This window comes from Giraffa tippelskirchi, chromosome 7 (assembly GCF_054371585.1).
Source record: "Giraffa tippelskirchi isolate mGirTip1 chromosome 7, T2T-mGirTip1v1.2.pri, whole genome shotgun sequence".
Taxonomy (NCBI): domain Eukaryota; kingdom Metazoa; phylum Chordata; class Mammalia; order Artiodactyla; family Giraffidae; genus Giraffa; species Giraffa tippelskirchi.
In genome coordinates, this window is record NC_137281.1 from 47,639,078 (window position 1) to 47,660,388 (window position 21,311).

General features: G+C 49.8%; 2 protein-coding genes across 4 annotated transcripts in view; one reads left to right on the plus strand and one right to left on the minus strand.

Annotated features, from left to right (window-relative positions):
• Positions 1-9,007: 9,007 nt before the first annotated feature.
• On the minus strand, positions 9,008-20,586 carry LOC145513740 (uncharacterized). Its single transcript, XM_081510725.1, has 5 exons — positions 20,563-20,586; positions 17,463-20,386; positions 16,222-16,321; positions 15,606-15,775; positions 9,008-10,796 (listed from the first exon to the last, which is right to left on the minus strand). The coding sequence occupies exons 1-2, from the start codon at positions 20,584-20,586 to the stop codon at positions 19,622-19,624; spliced, it is 789 nt and encodes a 262-aa protein (XP_081366851.1). The 3' UTR covers positions 9,008-10,796; positions 15,606-15,775; positions 16,222-16,321; positions 17,463-19,621.
• ZCCHC14 (zinc finger CCHC-type containing 14) overlaps positions 20,523-21,311 on the plus strand; it is a 46,751-nt gene continuing 45,962 nt past the window's right edge. For all 3 annotated transcript variants that reach the window (XM_081513354.1, XM_081513355.1, XM_081513356.1), the window contains exon 1: positions 20,523-21,139. In XM_081513354.1, coding sequence (XP_081369480.1) covers positions 20,585-21,139 — 555 coding nt within the window. In that variant the 5' untranslated portion in view covers positions 20,523-20,584. The remainder of the gene's footprint in view (positions 21,140-21,311) is intronic.

Below are 21,311 nucleotides of genomic sequence, written 5' to 3' on the forward strand. Positions count from 1 at the left end.
AAGCCAACATGTCACAGCTCCGTGTTGTAACAGGTTAAAAGCTAGCAAACCAGCTGACAACCGGACTTTGTGGGGGAATCTTTGCTCTGCCTGAAGGATGCACATTTGCTGCTCTTTGCTACCACAGGTTCCCTCCCTGCCTCTCTGCACTTCCACATCTGTTGAACCAATGCCCTGTATTGAATTCTTCTGCCCAAATAGCTGGTGTGGTCTGTTTTCCTGTCTGGACTCGCGTGGGAAAAGAAGGCCGGTGTCAATCCAGCATTTGTAAATCCAGCTCTCTCTCGGTCATCAGAAATAACCTAGGACCCCTTCCTGGTCCTCAGCAGGTGGTGTTACCCCAGGAGTGTGGTCACTGCTTGGAGCATTAAGCATAGAAGTGTGCTTCTAATGCCCGCGAGGTCCCCTCCACCACAGGCTTGCTGTACACGCAATGTAACAGTTGAATGAAGGCCCCAAAGACACCCACGTCCTAATTCCGTGAATATGTGACCTTACCAGGCAAAGGGACTTCACCGATGGGATTAAGTTAAAGATCTTGAGACAAAGATTATCCTGGATTATCTGGGGGCCCGATATCCTCACAGAGTCCTTATAAGAGGGAGGGAAGGAGGCAGAAGGGTCTGAGTCAGAAGAACAGGATGGGAAGATGCAAGCAGAGACTGAAACTTGAAAATGGAGGAGGGGGGCCGTGAGCCAAGGTATGCGGCACCTCTGGAAGCTGGAAAAGGCAAGAAACATTCTCCCCTGGAGCCTCCAGAATGAGCAACCCTGCTGACACTGATTTTTAAACTTGTGAGACTAATTTCAGACTTCCGGTCTCCAGAACTGAGAGAGAGTAAATACATGTTAAGCTACTGAGCAGCCAGAGGGAGCTAACACACTCACCCAGGAGGAGACATAAATCCAAGAGTCCAGCTCCCTGGACCAAGCAAGGAAGCTCACAAGATTGTGAAGCTGGCCCTCACAGGAAAATTTAAATTCTCCTTTCAGAGTGTGCCAAAATGTCAGATGACTACTGAATCAAATCACTCCATCTGAATCCACCTCAGCCACACTCCATGAGTGGTAAGAAACTGGCCCGTAATTTGTAAAAAGTTCCACATAGGAGCCTTGACTTGGTCCCAATTTTATTGGCCCAAGTCCAATAAGGATAATACTCATGGCCACTGTTCCTGGGTGCCAGCCGCTCATCAGGTTTCAGTATCCGTGGTCCCTGAGCCACAGAGCAGCCTGGCCAAGGGTGGCGCACAGATAAGAAAACAAGGGCACAGAGGGAATAAGTGGCATGTCCAAGGCCAAAGTGGGAAAGACAGAAGCTGGGTTTCCAAAGCCCTGGGCTTTCCCAGCTGTCCCCTCTGACGTTGCTAACTGTTCATGAACCCAGACGACATGAAGAAGGTTTTAGCCTGATCATCTCAGGATAAAGGCAGGGCACACCCTGTTTCCACGCTAGTGATGTGCAGTGCTGTGTGAGTGTCAAGTGAGCGAGCAGGATGAGGAGGCTGTTGCTGAGGCACCCACTTCTCCCTTATCTGTGGTGGTGGAGTAGTGATAGGTGAGACAGCAAGTCTGGGGAAGTTCCAGCCTCATTACAGTCAGTCTCTGGGACCTCCTCCCTCATCAGCTTCCCAGGGATGCTATCGTGCGACCCAGGCAGACCCAACACCTTCCAGTCCTAGTGTGATGCTAAGAACTAGCTAAGGGGTGGACAAGAAGGAAGAAAGCACTACAGGCTGTGGAGTGGATCTCTCGCAGAAGAGGAGGTAATTAACCTGGAAGACTTGACCCTCGCACAATGTTGGAATGAGCTATGTGGTTATCTGAAGCTAGGTTGTATCTGCCCAGCTATAAAATTAATGATTATGGGGCACCTACACTCTCAAAAGCTGCCTCTAATGGAGTACAATGGCCACTGTGATTATGACGGTAAAAGGGCAATATCAGCTCTGTAATACTATAAGCCCTTCCCTCTCCAACCTTGCCACCTTGTGTAAAGCAGCAGCGTGCGCCAGTGGAGAGAGATTTGGGGTCCAACAGATCTGTGTTAGAAACCTGGCATAAAGCATATTAGATGTGACCTCCTGCTACCACAGGCTATAACCTCTGCAAGCCTCAGTGTCCTTGTTTGCAAACAGAATTCTGCTATTACTCTGCCTTCCACACTCTATTCCACAACCATGGGCTTCAGGAGAAGCTGGCTCCAGCCCCAGAAGGTGCATCCTTATTGGTCAACAGTGACTCTATGACTCTAATGATGACTCTATTCTTCTTGTCTGAAGTTAGTTTAAGCACGGGCATGTGCTACAACCTGAAGTAAGGGGCTTCAGTCAAAGTTTTTTTGTTTTTCTTTGCCCTTAAAATTGTTATACATAGGAAGATAATCTTCCTTCTTCTTCTGGATGCTAGATGTGATTCCTGGAACAGTTGCAGCCACTTGTGAGCATGAGGAGAGCTAGACTAAGGTCAGGGCTGACATTCTGAGGAGGGCAGAATGTACAGACAGAAGACTGAGTCCTCAATGGTACACTTGAGCCAATACATTCACCAACTCTAAAGCTTTCACACCTCAGGACTTTCTGACAGTGAATTTCTTTTTTAATTTAAGTCCTTTTGAGTTGAATTTTCTGGTATACATAGTCAAGAGCATCCTATCTATTGCAGAGTCATCCTGAGGATTAAATATATACAGTGCCCACTATAATGCTTGGAAGCTAGCATTGCCTTGTGATGTGATGATATAAGAAGCAAGTGTAACAGACCTCCATGATTCCAAGGGCTGTCTTCATTCACGTGTGTACATTATGCTCCCCAGCTAGAGACATAACCTTCCTGAGAGACAGTGCCTTGGAGTCTGTGGTCTGCTCCAATGTCTGCTTCGTAAGTGCTCTGCTACCAACCCAGGGGTAAACAGTGAGGGTTGCCTACTGTATCAGGTCACTATGGCTCCAATAATGCTGAGTAAGACATCGTCATAAATAGCAATCAATGTTGATTAAAGGTTACAAACGTTCAGTTACAAGATGAATAAGTTCTGGGGATCTAATGTACAGTGTGGTGATTAGAGTTAATACCATACTGTGCCCCTGAAATTTGCTAAGAGAGTAGATTGTAAGTGTTCTCACCACAGACAAAAAAAGGTGACTATAAGACTTTGATGAAACAAATCAAAGACAATATAAACAAATGGAAAAATATACAGTACTCATGGATAGGAAGAATTAATATTGTTAAAATGACCATACTCTCCAAAGCAATCTACAGATTCAGTGCAATCTCTGTCAAGTTACCAATGGCATTTTTCACAGAACTAGAACAAAAAATTCTGAAACTTGTATGTAAACATATAAGGCCCCAATAGGAAAAACAATCTTGAAAAAGAAGAACAAAGCTGGAGGTGTCACACTCCCTGACTTTAGACTACACAAAGCTACAGTAACCAAAACAGTATGAAATTGGCACAAAACCAGACACAGAGATTAATGGAACAGAGGGCTCAGAAATAAACCCACACACTTATGGTCAATTAATCTATGACAAAGGAGGCAAGAATATACAATGGGGAAAAGACAACCTCTTCAATAAATGGTGTTGGGAAAACTGGATGGCCACAAAATAATCAAACTGGACTATTTTCCTAAACTACATACAAAAATAAACAAAATAAATTAAAGACTTCAAAGTAAGACCTGAAACCATAAAACTCCTAGAATAAAAATATAGGCAATACACTCTTTGACAGAGGTCTTAGCAGTATTTTGGGAGGATCTGTCTCTTTAAGCAAGGGAAATAAATAAACAGATGATACTATATCAAACTAAAAAGCTTTTGTAAAGCAAAGGAAACTATCAACAAAATGAAAAGGCAGTCTACTGAATGGGAGAATGATATTTGCAAACAAGATATCTGATAAGAAGTTAATATCCAAAATATACAAAGCATTCAAACAACTCAATATAAAAAAATAATCCAATTGAAAAATAAGCAGAGGATCTGAATAGACATTCTTCCAGAGAGACATACAGATGGCCAATAGGTACATGAAAAGATGCTCAAGATCATGAGTCATCAGAGAAATGCAAATCTAAACCACAATGAGGTATCACTTCACACCCGTCAGAATGGTGGTATCAAAAAGACAACAAATAACATGTATTGGAAAGGATGTGGAAAAAAGGAGCCCTCGTACACCGTGGGAACATAAATTGATGCAGCCACTATGAAAACAACATGGAGCTTCCTTTAAAAATGAAAAAATAGAATTACCATATGATCCAGCAATCCTACTTCTGGGTATTTTTCCAAAGAACACAAAAACACAAATTTGAAAATATACATGCACGCTTACGTTCATACAGCCAAGATACTGAAGCAATCTAACTGTTCATTGATGGATAAATGGACAAATAAAATGTGATATACATAGTTGAGGACTATTACTCAGCCATAATAATGAATGAAATCTTGCCACTTATGACAATACCGATGGACCTGGAGGGCAGTATGCTAAGTGAAATAAGTCAGGCTAACAAAGGCAAATATCATATGATTTCACTTGTATGTAGAATCTAAAAATTAAAACAAATGAACAAGCATAACACAACAGAAACAGACTTATAGACAGTTGCCAGAGGGAATGGGGATGGGAGGAATGAGTGAAATAGGTGAAGGGGATTGAGGGGAGGGGCAAACTTCCAGTTACAAAATAAATACATCATGGGGATGAAATGTAGAGCATGGGGAATATAGCCAATAATACTGTAGTAACTTTGTATGATGGCTGATGGTAACTAGACTTATCCTGGGGGCCATTTTGTTACATATAAAAATAGCAAATCACCATATTGTACACCTGGAACCAACATAGTGTTGTAAGTCAATTATACTTCAACTAATAAAAAAAGAAGGTAACCTATGTGAGTTGATGCAAATGTTAATTAGCTTGATTGTGGTAATCACAATTAGGTGTATAAAATCATCAGGTTGTATACCTTAAATATTTTCAATTTTATTTGCAATTATACCTCAATAACGGAGAAGGCAATGGCACCCCACTCCAGTACTCTTGCCTGGAAAATCCCACGGACGGAGGAGCCTGGTAGGCTGCAGTCCACAGGGTCGCGAAGAGTCAGACACGACTGAGCAACTTCACTTTCACTTTTCCCTTTCATGCACTGGAGAAGGAAATAGCAACCCACTCCAGTATTCTTGCCTGGAAAATCCCAGGGACGGGGGAGCCTGGTGGGCTGCCGTCTATGGGGTCGCACAGAGTCGGACACGACTGAAGGGACGCAGCAGCAGCAGCAGCAGCAGCAGCAGCATACCTCAATAAAGGAAGGGAAAACTGACACATGCTATAACATGGATGAACCTTGTAAATATCATGCTAAGTTAAAGCAGTCAGTGGCAAAGGCTATATTTTGTACAATTGTGTCTCTATGAAACATCCAGAAGAAGCAAATCCATAGAGATGGAAAACATATCAGTGGTTGCCAGGGCTGAGGTTGTTCTGGATAACTGAGGAGTGACAGTAACAGGTACAAGGTTTCTTTTGGGATGATTAAAACTTCTAAACTTGTAGTGATGGTTGGTGCTTGTTGTACTCTCTTAATTCACTAAAAATATTGAATTGCATCTACTTCTGCTTTATTGACTATGCCAAAGCCTTTGACTGTGTGGATCACAACAAACTGTGGAAAATTCTTAAAGAGATGGGAATACCAGACCACCTGACTTGCCTCCTGAGAAATCTGTATGCAGGTCAAGAAGCAACAGTTAGAATTGGACATGGAACAACAAACTGGTTCCGAATCAGGAAAGGAGTAAGTCAAGGGTATATATTGTCACCCTGCTTATTTAACTTATATGCAGGGTACATCACGTGAAATGCTGGACTGGATGAAGCACAAGCTGGAATCAAGATTGCCAGGAGAAATATCAATAACCTCAGATATGTAGATGACACCACACTTAACGGCAGAAAGTGAAGAACTAAAGAGCCTCTTGATGAAAGTGAAAGAGGAGAGTGAAAAAGTTGACTTAAAACTCAACATTCAGAAAACTAAGATGATGGCATCTGGTCCCATCACTTCATGGCAAATAGATGGGGAAACAATGGAAACAGTGACATGTGTTATTTTGGGGGCTTCAAAATCACTGCAGATGGTGACTGCAGCCATGAAATTAAAAGACGCTTGCTCCTTGAAAGAAAAGCTATGACAAACCTAGACAGCATATTAAAAAGCAGAGACATTACTTTACCAACAAAGGTCCATCTAGTCAAGCTATGGTTTTTTCAGTAATCATGTATGATGTGAGAGTTGGACTATAAAGAAAGCTGAGCATCAAAGAATTGATGCTTTTGAACTGTGGTGTTGGAGAAGACCCTTGAGAGTCCCTTGGACTGCAAGGAGATCCAACCAGTCCATCCTAAAGGAAATCAGTCCTGAATATTCATTGGAAGGACTGATGCTGAAGCTGAAACTCCAATACTTTGGCCACCTCATGCGAAGAACTGACTCATTGGAAAAGACCCTGATGCTTGGAAAGATTGAAGGCAGGAGGAGAAGGGGACGACAGAGGATGAGATGGTTGGATGGCATCACTGACTCGATGGACATGAGTTTGAGTAAGCTCTGGGAGTTGGTGATGGATAGGAAGGCCTGGCGGACTGCAATCTATGGGGTCACAAAGAGTCAGACATGACTGAGTGACTGAACTGAACACTGCTGGCTTCTTCCCTTCCTCCCTTTTTCCTGCATTTGGTGCAGGAGGTGATGTCTGGAGCTGTGGCAGCCATTGATACCATTAGGAAGGACCAAACCACAAATCACACAAATGCTGTCCCTGACATCAATGAGCATCATTGCTGAGGCAGCATCACCAACTATCCATCTCTGGATTTCTTGTCATGTGAAAAAAATAAAACCTAAATGTTCAACATCACCATTCTTTGCAACCAAAGGTATTTCTCATTAAAACCCAGCATCAGTTAGAAGGGTCTAGGATGCCTGCTAAGTGGGCCTTCACATTCAATGAGAAAGTCACAGGCAGCATTTCAATCCAAATTTCATCAATTATTCAGTCAACAAACACGTATTGATTACCTTACATGTACTAGACACCACAAGCAAGCAAAGCTGCCCTTGGGAGCTGCTAATTAGCAGGTTACATGGGTAAATTCATACCTGATGTCAGAACCACAGATGGATAGTGACTAGCACATATTATTGCAAACTGTTATCACATAGGTAATACAGAGAAATTGGAAAACATTCTGCTTTTCAAGCGCTTGGGTAGAACCATAATTATAATATGTAACAAATCATAATTGGTAGACAAATATCCCACTAATTGGAGAAATTAGCCCAGTACCATGATCTTTACAGAAGAAAAAGTTTCTGCTTGGGAGAAGCGTAGCAAAAACTTATTTGGGAATTCAGAACAACCATCTCAAAATATTTAATAAGTGCCTATAAGGCATCTGTCTAGAGCTGGAAACCCAAGGTGGAAGAAAAGTAACAGACCTGGCCCCTGCTCTTGGGGAACTGTAATTCCCTTAAGCCACCGGCACATGTTTTGACAGTATTAACCTCCATCTGGGACATGCCAGCATGGCCTTGCCATAAACTAGCCAGGTATGGTTCTGATGGTTCCATCTAGAAGTTCTTGAGGAACACTATCCCCGTAGGAAAGAAAATAAGCCCATCACCAAGAATCACACATATGACATATGGACCAGTGGTTACAAACGTGAGCCACATGATTCCCTCTTCACAAAACCTTAAGCTGAAGCCAAACACATATTAATATACAAGCATATATCCTACATATATATTGTTAAAATGCAGGGCAAAGGCCTCTGCTTGGTGAGGAAACTCTCAAAGTGATTAGGGTCACAGAGTGGGTAGGAAGTGAGGTCTATCCTTCCTGGCTGTCTACACGGGCAAGTGGCCACCCTGAGCCTCAGTCTCTTCTGTCCAAAGAGGGCTGAGTAAGATGATGATGCAGAGCACCCAGCTTCCAATAGGTTTCTAGCTTCTTGACACCAGGCTCACCTGAGCTCCAGTGACCCTCCTTGCCCACACAGCCATCATCCTGACCTGGGCTTGATTTTCAGCCTTTCTGGAGGGCACATGGCAGTTGGATTTGGGGTCAGGAAGCATTTGTTCTTGTGTGAGCTCTGCCAGCATCTGCTCTCCTTCCCCGAGGCCGGATCGCCTCCTTGCCAGGTGAGGATAATGATCTATTGATTTCAAAGCATGTCATAGGGTTAAATGAGGCATGAAAGTGCTTTGTCCCCTGGCATTTCTGCCCTTCCTGCTCTTGGTGCCAAAACCCTTAGCTCAGTCGGGCTTGGCAGGAGGCACAGGGAGCTGCCAGTCTCGAGGCCCTGCTCTGTCACTTGCTGTCTGTCCTCCGGCAAGTGATGTCCTGCACCGTGTCCCATGCACCGAGCCAGCTCCCACAGTGGCAACAACCATGATGATGATATAGGGCCGTTCTTGTTCTCTGACACGGGACTGGCTCAAGCCAAAGTCAGGGCAGTGACCCCTGAGGCTCGGGAACCTATGGGGTGTTGAGTGCTGGTTCAGAGCCCAGGTGAGATGGGCCAGTCCTCGCCCTGACCCCGAGTGCACCGCGTTTCCAGTGCTTAGGATTTTGTGGAGCTCTGCGTACATCAGGACCCAAGGACGGAGATGCTCCTGGAAATGGTGGCAGCACTATTTCTCCAGCATCTGCTAAGTGCTGGCAGTATCTCACCTGACTCTCCCGCCATATTTCCAAGTAGATATCTTTATCTCCATTTCTAGGGGAGTGAGGCACTGGGAGGAGGGGCGAACTGTAAGCTGGAGGTGAGGGAGCCGGGGTTGGAGTCTGCTGGTCTGACAGAGCACCTGCCCTTAACCTCTCTGGTCACCTGGAGGGAAGACGGGCTTGGAGAGGCTCATGTGGGCAAAGAATGGTACCCAGGAAGGTGTCAGTGGCAGGGAGCAGAAAGCCCAAGTAAGCTGAACAAAGCGGTTTTATTTTTCTCACGGGACAAGGTGAGTTGAGCTGGGTGATGTCAGGTACAAGGTAACAAGATGGCAGGCTGGTTCCCCAATGCCGTGGCCCCCAACACTGTGGCCACGTTGTGCTCAAGCAAGCTCGGATGGGGAGGGGAAAGAGGGGCACCTGACACACTTGTCCTTTGACTTGAGAAGCAGAAATGTTTTAGAAACTTCTTGGCAGACTTACTTGGGTCTCACTGGCCAGAACGGGACCACACAGTGACTCCTGGATGTGAGGGACGATGGGCACATAAAATGTTTTCCTGCCTCTGTAGCTTGAGACGATGAGCAAGAACAGGTAGGGAGGGCCTGTGAACTACTGTGAATAGGTAGTTCATGGGCAGCACTGCACATTCACCAAGCGGCCATCCCCGCCCGGGTCTTGGAGGCTGGATCAGCATTCTGGGGCCGCCATAAGCAAGAACCACAAACCACAGGGGCTTCAAACAACAGAAATGGCTTCTCTCACAGTACAGGGTACTTGAGTCTAAAGTCCAGGTGTGGGCATGGCTGTGCTACCTCTTGGAGGCTCTGGGGAGGATCCCTCCTTCCTCTTTCAGAGTCGGAGGCGGGGTGTCCAGGAGTCCTTGGATTGTGGCCACATCACCCCAATCTTGGCCTCCATCGTCACCTGGCCCCTCCCCTTTATGCTTCTCTTTGTATAAGGACACAAGTCCTACTGGATTAGGATCTACCCTAATGATCTTGCCTCAACCTCAACATCCACAAAGGCCCTGTTTCCAAACAAGGCCAGGCTCCCAGGTGATGGGGGTCAGGACTTCAACACATCTTCTGGGGGCGGGGGTGGGGGAGGGTGCAATTCAGCCCAGAACAGAGAACCTGTAGGCCGGAGGGGAGGTAGGGGCCATGCCTAGGCTATCTTCCTCCAAGATCAGACCTGACCCCTGTTCCCGTGGCCTGCGGTCTTTCTTGCCGGAGCGGGGCCTTTCTCATCCCTCTGCCTGCCTCACACCCCCTGCTCAAGAAGCCCTCCAGCGTTTCTCTGACTGCTCCTCCCCCTGTGGGAGGGCGTTCTCTGACAGTGAGTCCTGAAACCTGTTTTCAAAGCCCTGACTGCCCTGCTTGGCACTGACCTTTCCTCCTACCAGCACTGGGCACTGTGGCCCAAGGATGCTCAGGGCTCTGGGTGGTCTTCCCGGGCAGAGGCTCAGCTCCTCCCAGCCCAGGTGCCGCTGCTGTGCAGCCAGGGTTGCAAGTTCCCCCTCTGGGCTCACTTCTGTGATGGGATGAGGACACTTGTCCTGGGTCACAAAACTGAGACCAGGGAGGGGGCGGTGAATAAGCCTTCCGCCTGACAGTCATCGTCCCAACCGCCAAGGTTTACTGAGCACCTGGTGGATACCATGTGCCCCACGCCCACCACCTCCACTCTGCAAGGAGGAGGGTATCAAGACACAGGTACCCAGAGCTGCTTGTTCTTGTTTTTGTCTTTTTCACTTCCAGGGGATGTGATTTTCTGGGACCTTACCCTAAAGGGGGAATTGATTATGTGAAGATTCCTTGGTTGTAGGAAGCTATAAAACACCCAGATGGAATGTGATTAGACTTACCTGGTTCCTGGGTCTTCAGTGAACTGGTTAACCACAGAGCGGCACAGGTCCACTCTCCATCAGCGTCTGGAGCTGGTGGCCCCCACACCCAGCTCATCGTGGTGTCTTTACGTCATGGGCAGGGACCAGGAGCTCTGGTAGATGGCGTGGGTGAACACAGGACGGAAATGTTCTGGCGGAAGAGACAGAATCGCCCGATCCCTCTCTCAGCAGCCTCCCCGACCTCATCCAGAGCAGAGGCCGGTTCCTGTCTCCTGCTGCACAGCAAGTCACCACACACTTAGCAGCTTAAAATAACACCCACTGATCACCTGACAGTTCTGTGGGCTGGAAATCTGAATCCGGGCTTGACTGGGTTCTCTGTGCAGGTCTTACAGGCAAAAAGCCAGGTGTCCCCCAGCTGGGCTCTCATTTGTGGGAGAATCTGCCTCCCAGAGGCTGTAGGTCTGATGTCCCGTGTCCTTTCTGGCCGTGGGCTGGGCCACACTCAGCCCTGGAGGCCACCCACATTCTTTTCCACATGCCCCATCTGCCTTCAGAGCAGCATCTGCCTTCAGAGCAGAAACGGCGTGTCGTGTCCCTCTGACCCTTCTAACACTTCTGACGGCTCCTATCTACTCCTAGCCAGGGAAAACACCCTGCTTTTACAAGTTTCACCTGAATGGGTCAGGCCCATCCAGATAATCTTCGTGTCTTAAGATCACCAGATCTGGGACTTTAATCTGCAGAATTGCCTCACAGCAGCACCTGGGCTAGTGTTTGGCTAACCAGGGGCTGGGGACCCCGGGGCATGGCCTGGGGGCATCCTCAGAGAGCCCCCCCCTGGACCTCTAGGAGGGGCAAGCACCACCCTTCTCCTTCTCTGGTACAAAAGGGAACGTCCTTTGGCACAGAGGGGTTTGTATGAATTCACCCCTTACAGTGAAGGAAGAAGCATAACAGAGGTGTGGCCTCCAGGGGGAAACCCAAATATTTATACAGAACAAGCCTGTCTTCTGTAAGGCTGTGGGGCAGGCCAGCTCTTCGTTCAGACTTGGGCGAGTTGGTCTCTCTAGTTTCTTTTTCCTTTTCTCAGAACGTTTTAAAGTGACCAGCTGTCAGTGCTTCTCAAAACTGATTTGGAGAGTGAGGTCTGATGAAGTGAAGTGAAAGTCACTCAGTCATGTCCGTATAGGCGATGGAATTCTCCAGGCCAGAATACTGGAGTGGGTAGCCTTTCCCTTCATTCAGGGGATCTTCCCAACCTAGGGATCGAACCCAGGTCTCCTGCATTGCAGGCAGATTCTTTACCAGCTGAGCCACAAGGGAAGCCCAAGAATACTGGAGTGAATAGTCTATCCTTTCGCCAGTGGATCTTCCTGACCCAGGAATCGAATCGGGATCTCCTGCATTGCAGGCAGATTCTTCACCAACTGAGCTATCAGGGAAGCCCTGAGGTCTGATGAGTTTCCCAATTTAACAGACCCTTCATCACTAGGCATGGATGGTGCCAACAGCAGCAGGAGACGTCCCTGGAGGTCCTCAAGCTCTCGGCACACAGGCTCCAGGTGCTCTGGACAGTTCTGGTTTCACCTCACTGTCCTCCCAGAACGCGTGTCTACCTGGAACCTATGAGGGTGACCTTATTTAGAAATAGGATCTTCGGAGATGTAATCAAGTTAGATGAGGTTGTCCTGGATACGAGTGGACCCTGCATCCAAGGACTGGCGTCCTTGTGAGAAGAGGGATGTCTGGCCACAGAAATGCAGGGAAGAGGCCACGTGAAGACAGGCAGAGACTGGAGTGGTGTGGCTATGGGCCCAGGAACGCAAGGACTGGTGTCAGTCACAGAAGCTGGGAGGACAGCCTGCAGCAGACTCCCCCTGAGAACGGACTAACCTGCTGACACCTTGACTCTAGACTTCTCGTCTGCAGAATTGTGACAGAATAAATTTCTGTTGTTCTAAGCCACCAAGTTTGTGATCATTTGTTTCTGGCAGCCCTAAGAAGCTAATATACCCACTGTGAAGGGTGTTTTTTGACCACCGCCTATAGGATCTTAGTTCCCTGATCAAGGATCAAACCTGTGGCCCCTGCAGTGGAAGCGCAGAGTCCTAACCACTGGACCACAAGGGAAGTCCCAATGTGTGGGTGTGTTTTTTAAATGTAATCTCTGGTTGGCCATGGACCTTACCACTCCGTCTTATTATACCATCTAGCTTTGCTCATTCGGAGAAGGAAATGGCAACCCACTCCAGTGTTCTTGCCTGGAGAATCCCAGGGACGCGGGAGCCTGGTAGGCTGCCGTCTATGGGGTCACACAGAGTCGGACACGACTGATGCGACTTAGCAGCAGCAGCTTTGCTCATTAACTTTCTGCCTGGCTCTTGAAAGCATTTTAATTTGCAACCAGAGGTTTAATAAATACATCTAATAAAACTGGGTTTCAAAAGCGAATACCTCATGTTTCATGTAAGAGTAAAGCCCCAACAGATCAAGGATCTAAATACAACAAAATGAAACCATATACATAGTAGATGAAAATACGCATTAATTCCTATATAACCTGGGTGTAAGGAAAGGTCTTCTAACCATAATTCCAAATCCAGTTCAGTTCAGTTCAGTCGCTCAATTGTGTCCGACTCTTTGTGACCCCATGAACTGCAGCACGCCAGGCCTCCCTGTCCATCACCAATTCCCGGAGTCTACCCAAACCCATGCTCATTGAGTTGGTGATGCCATCCAGCCATCTCATCCTCTGTCGTCCCCTTCTCCTCCTGCCCTCAATCTTTCCCAGCATGAGGGTCTTTTCCAATGAGTCAACTCTTCGCACGAGGTGGCCAAAGTACTGGAGTTTCAGCTTCAGCATCAGTCCTTCCAATGAACACCCAGGACTGATCTCCTTTAGGATGGACTGGTTGGATCTTCTTGCAGTCCAAGGGACTCTCAAGAGTCTTCTCCAACACCACAGTTCAAAAACATCAATTCTTCGGTGCTCAGCTTTTTTCACTGTCCAACTCGCACATCCATACATGACTACTGGAAAAACCATAGCCTTGACTAGACGGACCTTTGTTTTTTTCCAGTAGTCATTCCAAATCCAGATGCAATAAAAGAGAAGATAAATACATTTAACTATATAAAAATAAAAGAAACCTTTTCAGGATAAAAATACTATAAATGAAGTCAAAGGCAATTGACAAATTGAGAGAGAGAATTTTCAACATAAATCACAGATAAAGGGCTAATATCCCTAAACTATTTTTAAAAAAACGTAAAAATTGACAGAAACAGAGACCCAAAACCTCATAGAAAAAAAGGCAAAAAAACATGAACAGGTAATTCATTTACAAAAAGATACAAAAATGGCCTCCACACCGGTTCTCCCATCCTGCCACAGACTCTCATCTCTGTTATAACAGAATAAATCTGTTTCTGCTCAAACTAGACATAGATTCTGTGTTTGCAATGTAGTTGGTGAACACAGGCTATTTCCAGATCTCAACATACCTAGAAGCATAAAGACTTTTCAGCCTATAGGACATCCAAATACCACCTCACCAGGCTCTGGAGATGGTTTTAAGACTTCTCGGATGTATTTTCATGCAAGCACAGTTTTATTGTAAGGAAAAGACTGCCTTCCGGGTGACTACTTTGAAAGGACAGGGAGGTACTGGGTTGGGTGAGCTCTGGTATGACCGTCGGAAAAGAAACCTTCTGTATTTTAGAGTTACATCTTGTCACCCAAACAATACGCTCCCTGCCTCTGGAATGTGATTCTCATCCACACTCAAGTCTGGGTGTGTCTTATGTCTTGAGACTTCATTGGGGAGGCACTGGAAGCTCCACAGTGCGTCTGTCTTGGTCCCTGCCTGATCCTTCTCAGAAAACCACTTGGGATCTAGAAGAGGTGGGTCAGCCTTCAGCCTAGTGCAAAGTCCAGGGCAGGCAGAACTGCCTTTTGACACTCAATCAGCAGAGCGCAGACACAGTCTGAATGTCCGGCAATAGGAGATTAGTTGAACAAATCACGATACATCCAAACAAGATTCTGGGGTGTCCTTGACAATCACAATATCTATCCATGGCAAGGATAGATATCTGGGGTATGCTGTTAGGTGGAAAAAAATGGATGGTAAAATGGGGAGCACAGTCCTATTTTTGAGGAATATACCACTTTTGTAAAAATAGATTTGCATGTGTATATATGAATATGAAAGTGACTAGAAAAATATATTTTAAAATGTCAATGTTGGTTATGACTGAGAAGCAACATTATTTAACTTTAAGGTTGTTTTTCACTGAGGTATAGTCTCTTTACAAGGAACACGCATTATCTCACAATCAGACAAAATAACACAATTTTAAATATGTAGTAGGGGCTTCGCTGATAGCTCAGCTGGTAAAGAATCTGCCTGCAATGCGGGAGACCTGGGTTCGATTCCTGGGTTGGGAAGATCCCCTGGAGAAGGGAAAGGCTACCCACTCCAGTATCCTGGCCTGGAGAATTCCATGGACTGTATAGTACATTGGATCACGAAGAGTCGGACATGACTGAGCGACTTTCATTTTCATATATGTAGTATATATACAATTATATATGTGTATAAATCCCCAATTTATTTGCTTTAAAATACTCCAGAAGGAAAATATATGTATTTCTGCCACTCTAGCGGGAAATAGATGAAATAAGAAAAGTGAAATGTCATCTCTGTTGGAGGTAGGCTGTAGGGATGTGGAGAATGACTACACTATGCTCTTGATTTTCCGCTGGACGTTTGAAAACTTCCATAGTAAAAAGATAAACAAAAGAAACCCAAAGCACACAAAACCAAAAGCAGCAATGAACTGTTAGTTTTCAGAGGATATCATTACTGTGGCATAAGAAACACAGAAGTGTGAGTAACAAGCAAATATACAACAGAAATAAAGCTGCAGAACTTAATGATGTGAATTCACTATTCACTAACTGGGTGGTCTCTTTAAGCCTCAGTTTCCTTACTTGTAAAACAGGGAGATCCAAGACATTGCGGCAGTCCAGTGGTTAAAACTCCAAGCTCCCAACAAAGCGCACATGGGTTCAATTCCTCGTTGGGGAACTAAGATCCCTCATGCCAGCCGGCGTGGCCAAAAACGTAAATAAAATAGGGAGATCCTTATGGAATGGTAGGCCTGTAACATGAACTTGACTCTGATTAGGACTGTGGCTATCAATCCAGAGAAGCACATTAGAAGCCTGATAGTGAGAACTACTTGCCCAGGGGGAGTTGCCCAACTTCAGTGTGCCCTGGGGAGCATGTCTCATGTAGATCTGAAGGCCCCGCCCCATGGAGTCTGACTCCACACCTGGTGTCTGACTGAGGAATCTGCATTTTAAGTGACAGCCCAGGTAATGAACTCCCCCTGGGGAAACACTGCATCTAGACCAAGGTTCAAGACACCCTGGAAAGCAGGTCTGCCCTGGAGGAGAACATGTGGCCAAACATGGGCATGGCTGGGGACAACTGCCCCATTATGACCTCAGTGGACTTTGTCAGTCTCATGGCTAGAAAGAACTGGCATGCCACAGGCACCTTTGGAATCTCTGGTTTGCAGAGATAGTGAATGATGACTTGTACCTCAGTGCTTTACTCCCTGAGGGACAGAGTCCTAGCAATTGACTTAGGTCTGGATCTGGTTCCATCAGTCCCCCGGGGCTCACAGCTGACTGCTCTGCATCTGTAAAATGGGAACAAAGATAGCACTATCAGGATTAGTCCCACCGGCTTGAGGCTACACCCAGCAAGGATCCCACAGCAGGGTTACGGACCCACTTCTTAAGGTCTGCACGTTAGGTGTCCTTCGCTGGCTCAGTCACAGGAAGGCAGGGCCTAGGGAACATGAAAACATCTACAAGGAAACCACACACATCCTGGCCACACACCCCAGGGAAAAATAAGTGGTGGCTCCAGACACGAAGCCTGTGTGTGCGTGCACCTCCAGCCCTAACTGCTTAAGGCACCCTCGTCTTAATCAGAGTCTCAATCTTACTTCTGTTTTCATTTTCCTAACCGCAACCTGGCCTCCAGGCTCTTCCTCTCTGGCTGATCCTAAATGAGAGGAGAAGCAAGGCCCTGGTAGGGAAGCTGGGGTCGGGGAGGAGCACTGAACTCGAAGTCCAGGTGGCTAGTCTCTTGTCTCAGCCTGGTCCCTGTCTACCATGGTAATTCATCAGTGTTGCTCACTCAGACACAAGAGGTCATCCCAGGCATGTCACTGCAAAATCGTTCAGAGAATTTGGGGTGAATGCCAAATCTTTCTCTTTCTCACAAGTAGTATTAAAACAATTTCTGCTCCATCCCAGCTCTATGGAAAATGCAGACAGACGTACTGTCCTACCCTTTAGGGCAGAGCCCATCACACTGTCATCCCTGGGCCCCCGCGAGTTAGGCATGTGGCAGGAATAGCCTGAAAGAGCAAGTGAACTTGTTCCTGCTCTGCACTGTGTGGAAATCTCCCTGCTGAACACGTGGTCCACTTCCCTGTTACCTGTAGCCCCCTTGCTCTCACAGGGAGGTGTGGCCTCTCAATCTCCTTCCATGGGTCCCAAGCCCTTCCAACTTGTAGGAGCTAGAGAAACACTCAAACGCAGGGGAAGCCAGGCGTCACCTCCTGGAGAGCAAGGGAAAGTGAGGAGCTGCTAGCAGCCTAGGGCTACAGGCTGTTTTGGAGCAGGATCCCTGGGCAGCAGGTAAAGCAGAGAAAACCTCAACCTCAGGACGGGACAGGGGTTCAGCGCCCACCCTACCCCCTCCCCAGAGGCCCCTGGGGAAGGGGACAGTGTGCGGAAGGGAGCACTCCGTCGCGGACTGGCGCCCACCTGCTTCAGAGCAAGAAGTCCAGGCTGTCAGGCTGTCAGTTCCTTAGAGTAAGGGGTGGGGGGTGGGGGCTGGGTTTCATTCTCCTTAGAAGCCCCAAACCCTTAGTGGGGTCTAGTCTTGCAGAGCAGAGATGTAACTTGAGCTAGACCGAAGCTGACAAGGAAACAACACTGTAGGAATCTCCTGGGGCTGCGGTGACAACCAACCATAAACCTGGTGGCTTAACACAACAGAAACGCATTCTCTTATGTTCTCGAGGCCAGAAGTTCAAAGTCAAGGTGTGGGCAGGGCCGTGCTCCCGCTGAAGGCTTCAGGGGAGAATCCTTCCTGCCTCTTCCAGCTCCTGGTAGTTCCAGGTGACCCTTGGCTCCAAAGCTCTGCCTCTGTCTTCATAGGGCCTTTTTCTTACCCAGTCTCTATTGTTGTCGTTGTTATTTTTCCTTGTCTCTTATAAGGACGCTGTCCCTCAGGGCCAACGCTAGTCCCCAATTTCATCTTAATTCTTAACTGAATTATATCCACAAAGACCCTCTTTCCAAATAAAACCACATTCTGAGCTTCCGGGTGAACAGGACCTTTGTGGGGGACACGCTTCATCTCAGTGTATACTTTGAGTAGCAAACAGCATGGGCTGAAGTGACAAGTAGGTGGCTGGGAGCTGGGAGCCCTTGATCTAGTTGCTTGTGGCTCAGTTGTCCCAGTTGCCAAGGGGCTCCACTAACTAGCATCTCTGACCTCCATGCCAGCTGGGAGGTGGGATTCCTGATTCCTTTTACAGATGAAGAAACTGAGGCTCAGAGGGCTCAAACGAATGGCCAAGGTCACATGGCCAACTAGAGCTGGGCCTGGAATCCAGGTTGACTGGCACGCTTAGGGGTTTCACAGTCAGCTCCGGCTGGATTTGAGGAAGCCCTCAGCACCCATTAGGTCCCAAGATCTTGCCACTCCAAGGAACTTAATTTATCAACAGAAAGCAAAGGTGAACTGTTTTGGTTTTCATGTTCCTTCATTTCCTCATATTGTAGCTTTGGAAATGTGGCTACTTTCCTGGAATCACTTGATAAAGTGCGGTTGGGGAGAACAAGGATTAACTTAATTACTCATAGGAATCAGTCTGTCCTGGGGAAGGAAGTGGGGACCCAGCTGGGCCCAGCCTTGCCCCTGCTGCCTGTGAGGATGTGATACACTTGGGAAGCTCTGCTGACCTTCACCTGGATGCCGGCTCCTTCCCAGAGTGGCCAAGAACAGAAGGCGGTTCCAGAAAAAGTTGCCCAAGGAGTGGAGGGGGTGGAAGACTGGGAAGCAACTGTGTCCCCCACACTCTCACCCCTCAACTATGGCTCTGCAATGTCTGTGCAACTTTGAAGTCCCAAGGCTGGAGAACGTCTTGTTAGGAGGTTTCTAGTATCTTGGACCATGTCCTGAAGAAATGCATTCATTTATTCAATCAACTTCTTTTGCCTAGTACCCGGGACCAGGCTGTTGGCTCCACAGGCGCGAAGGCAGGCTTGGCTCGCAGGCCCCCCCTCCCCGACCCCCGGAGAGCTGCTAAACGAATGCAAAAGCGGGCCAGATGGAGGGATCAACAGGAAGACCGGGAAGAATGAATTTCTTGCTCCCAGGGCCTAGGTTTCCTTATTGGAGATGGCAGACCGCTGCCTGCAGTTATGGCTGGGCCACCACCTTCTCCCCCGCCTGTCCCCAACCCGCAATACGGGCCAATGGAAATGCTCCCTGACCCTGGCCGGTGTGCTTGCATCCTCTGGGCTCCTGGAGCTGAGGAAGTGACCCGTGAAAGGAGGCCGGCCTAACGGCTCCATTTGGGCGAGGTTTTCTCACAAAGCTCGTTCCCGTCCCATCCCAGGGCAGGCCGGCTACCTCAGGGGTGCGGGCGCCGGGCCTTTGTGAGCTCACGACCTTCTCACGGGCCCCCGGAGGCGGCCTGTGGTCACCCTCACTTTCGGGGGGAGCACTCGGGAATCAGAGAGGCCAAGCCACTCGCCCAAGGTCACAAAGCTTCGCAGAAGCAGAGCGGGGATGGCGATGCGGAGGGGGGGGTCTCCGGAGGCCCTCTCCCAGCGGCTTTTCGAAGACACCCGCTACCTCCCTATTGTGACGCTCAGGAATAAAACAGGAAGGCCGGACGCCCAGCTTTCACCTAAGACAATGCTCCACGCAAATCTGCGCGAACAAAAGCAACCATAAATCCGCCTCGGGTTTTCGGCCCACCCGGCCCCCGCCGGCCAATTGACTCCGCCGACCGCCGCGGGGCGGGCCAGGGAGGTTCCAACGTGATTGACAGCCCCGGGGAGGCGTGGCCGCGGCAGGGGCGAATAGGATTGGGGATCCGGAACAATCGCAGGCCGAGAAGGCGCAGCGCGGACCAATCAGAGGGAGGGGCGGGCTCGGCCGCCCGGCTTTCGTGAGAGGCCGCCTCCCCACCTACTTGCGCCTCGTCGCTGTGCCCGTCAGCTGCGAACGCGGCGCTCGGCCCGGATTCGTCCGCGGCGCTGGAAGCAGAGGCGCGAGGCCGCGGCGAGTGCCGGCACAGATCCCTCCGCCGTCCGCTCCCGAGCCCTCTCCGAGCGCCGATCCCGAGCTGCCGCGGCCTCTGTCCCGGGTAACGGCCGTCGGCCCAGAGCGGCGGCGCGGCGGCATGGCCCGGGCGGCTCCGTCGGGGGGCGGCCCGCAGTGACAGACCCTGCGGCGCGGGGGGAGATGGGGGCGGCCGCCTCCCGGGCGACGACGACGACGACGACGACGAGGAGCAGCCGCCGCCGCCGCCGCGCACCGGCCGCCGCCGGGGACGGGCGCGGGCCAGGAGCCCGCCCGTGAGCGGGGGGCCCGAGGCCGATCGCCGCCCCCGGCCGCCCCGGCCGCCCCGGGCCCCCCCGGCGCCCCGCGCGCGCCCGCTCGCCGGCCCCTGGCGGGGGTCTCGCCCGCGCCGCGCGCCCCCGGCCCCGGCGCGGCCCGCGGCGCCCGGCCGCCCTCGCCCTCGCCCGGCCCCGGCCGCACCCCCGCCCGCGTCCGCGCCCGCCCGCGCCCCCGGCCCCGGCCCCGGCCCCGGCCCCGGCCCCGGGCGGCGGCCCCCGGCCCCGCGTGGCGCGGCGCGGGCGGCAGCATGGTGGAGAAGCGCTGCCCGCTGCAGAGGGACGGCGTGTACCGCTGGTTCTCGGAGCTACCGTCGCCGCAGCGCGTGGAGTTCCTGTGCGGCCTGCTGGACCTGTGCATCCCGCTCGAGCTGCGCTTTCTCGGCTCGTGCCTGGAGGACCTGGCCCGCAAGGACTACCACTCGCTGCGCGACTCGGAGATCAAGGCCAACAACCCGGCCGACCTGGGCAGCCTCACCAATCTGACGGACGAGGTGGTGCGCAGCAAGCTGCTGGTGTCGCTGGCGCTGCTGGGCTCGGAGCAGCGCGAGGCGGCTGGCGTGCTGTACCGCACGCTCACGCATATCGACTCCATCATCCACAACTACGGGCTGCAGCTCAACGAGGGCCGCACGGGCGATGAGTTCCTGCTGCTCTTCACCATGGCCTCCAACCACCCGGCCTTCAGCTTCCACCAGAAGCAGGTGCTGCGCCAGGAGCTCACGCAGATCCAGAGCAGCCTGAGCAGCGGCGGCGGGGGCCCCGGGGGCAAGAGCGCGCTGCCCACCTGCCCGGCCTGCCACAAGGTGCGTACCCGCGCCCCGGGCCCCCACCCCAAACCCCCACTGGAACCCCAGACCTCACTCCTTGCTCCCCAAGCTGCTACGTTACCGCAAACCCCTACCCGCGCCCGGAGCTTCCGCCCTAACCGTGTCCTCACCGACCCCCCACCCCAACCTCCCACTCGCACCCCAAGCG

Excerpts from the sequence above, each read along its gene's own strand:
- LOC145513740 (XM_081510725.1), bottom strand. The coding sequence starts at position 20,586 with ATGCTGCCGCCCGCGCCGCGCCAC. Across the intron at positions 20,387-20,562 it reads TGCCGCCCGCGCCGCGCCAC|GGGCCGGCGAGCGGGCGCGC; the intron begins GCGGGGCCGGGG and ends GACCCCCGCCAG.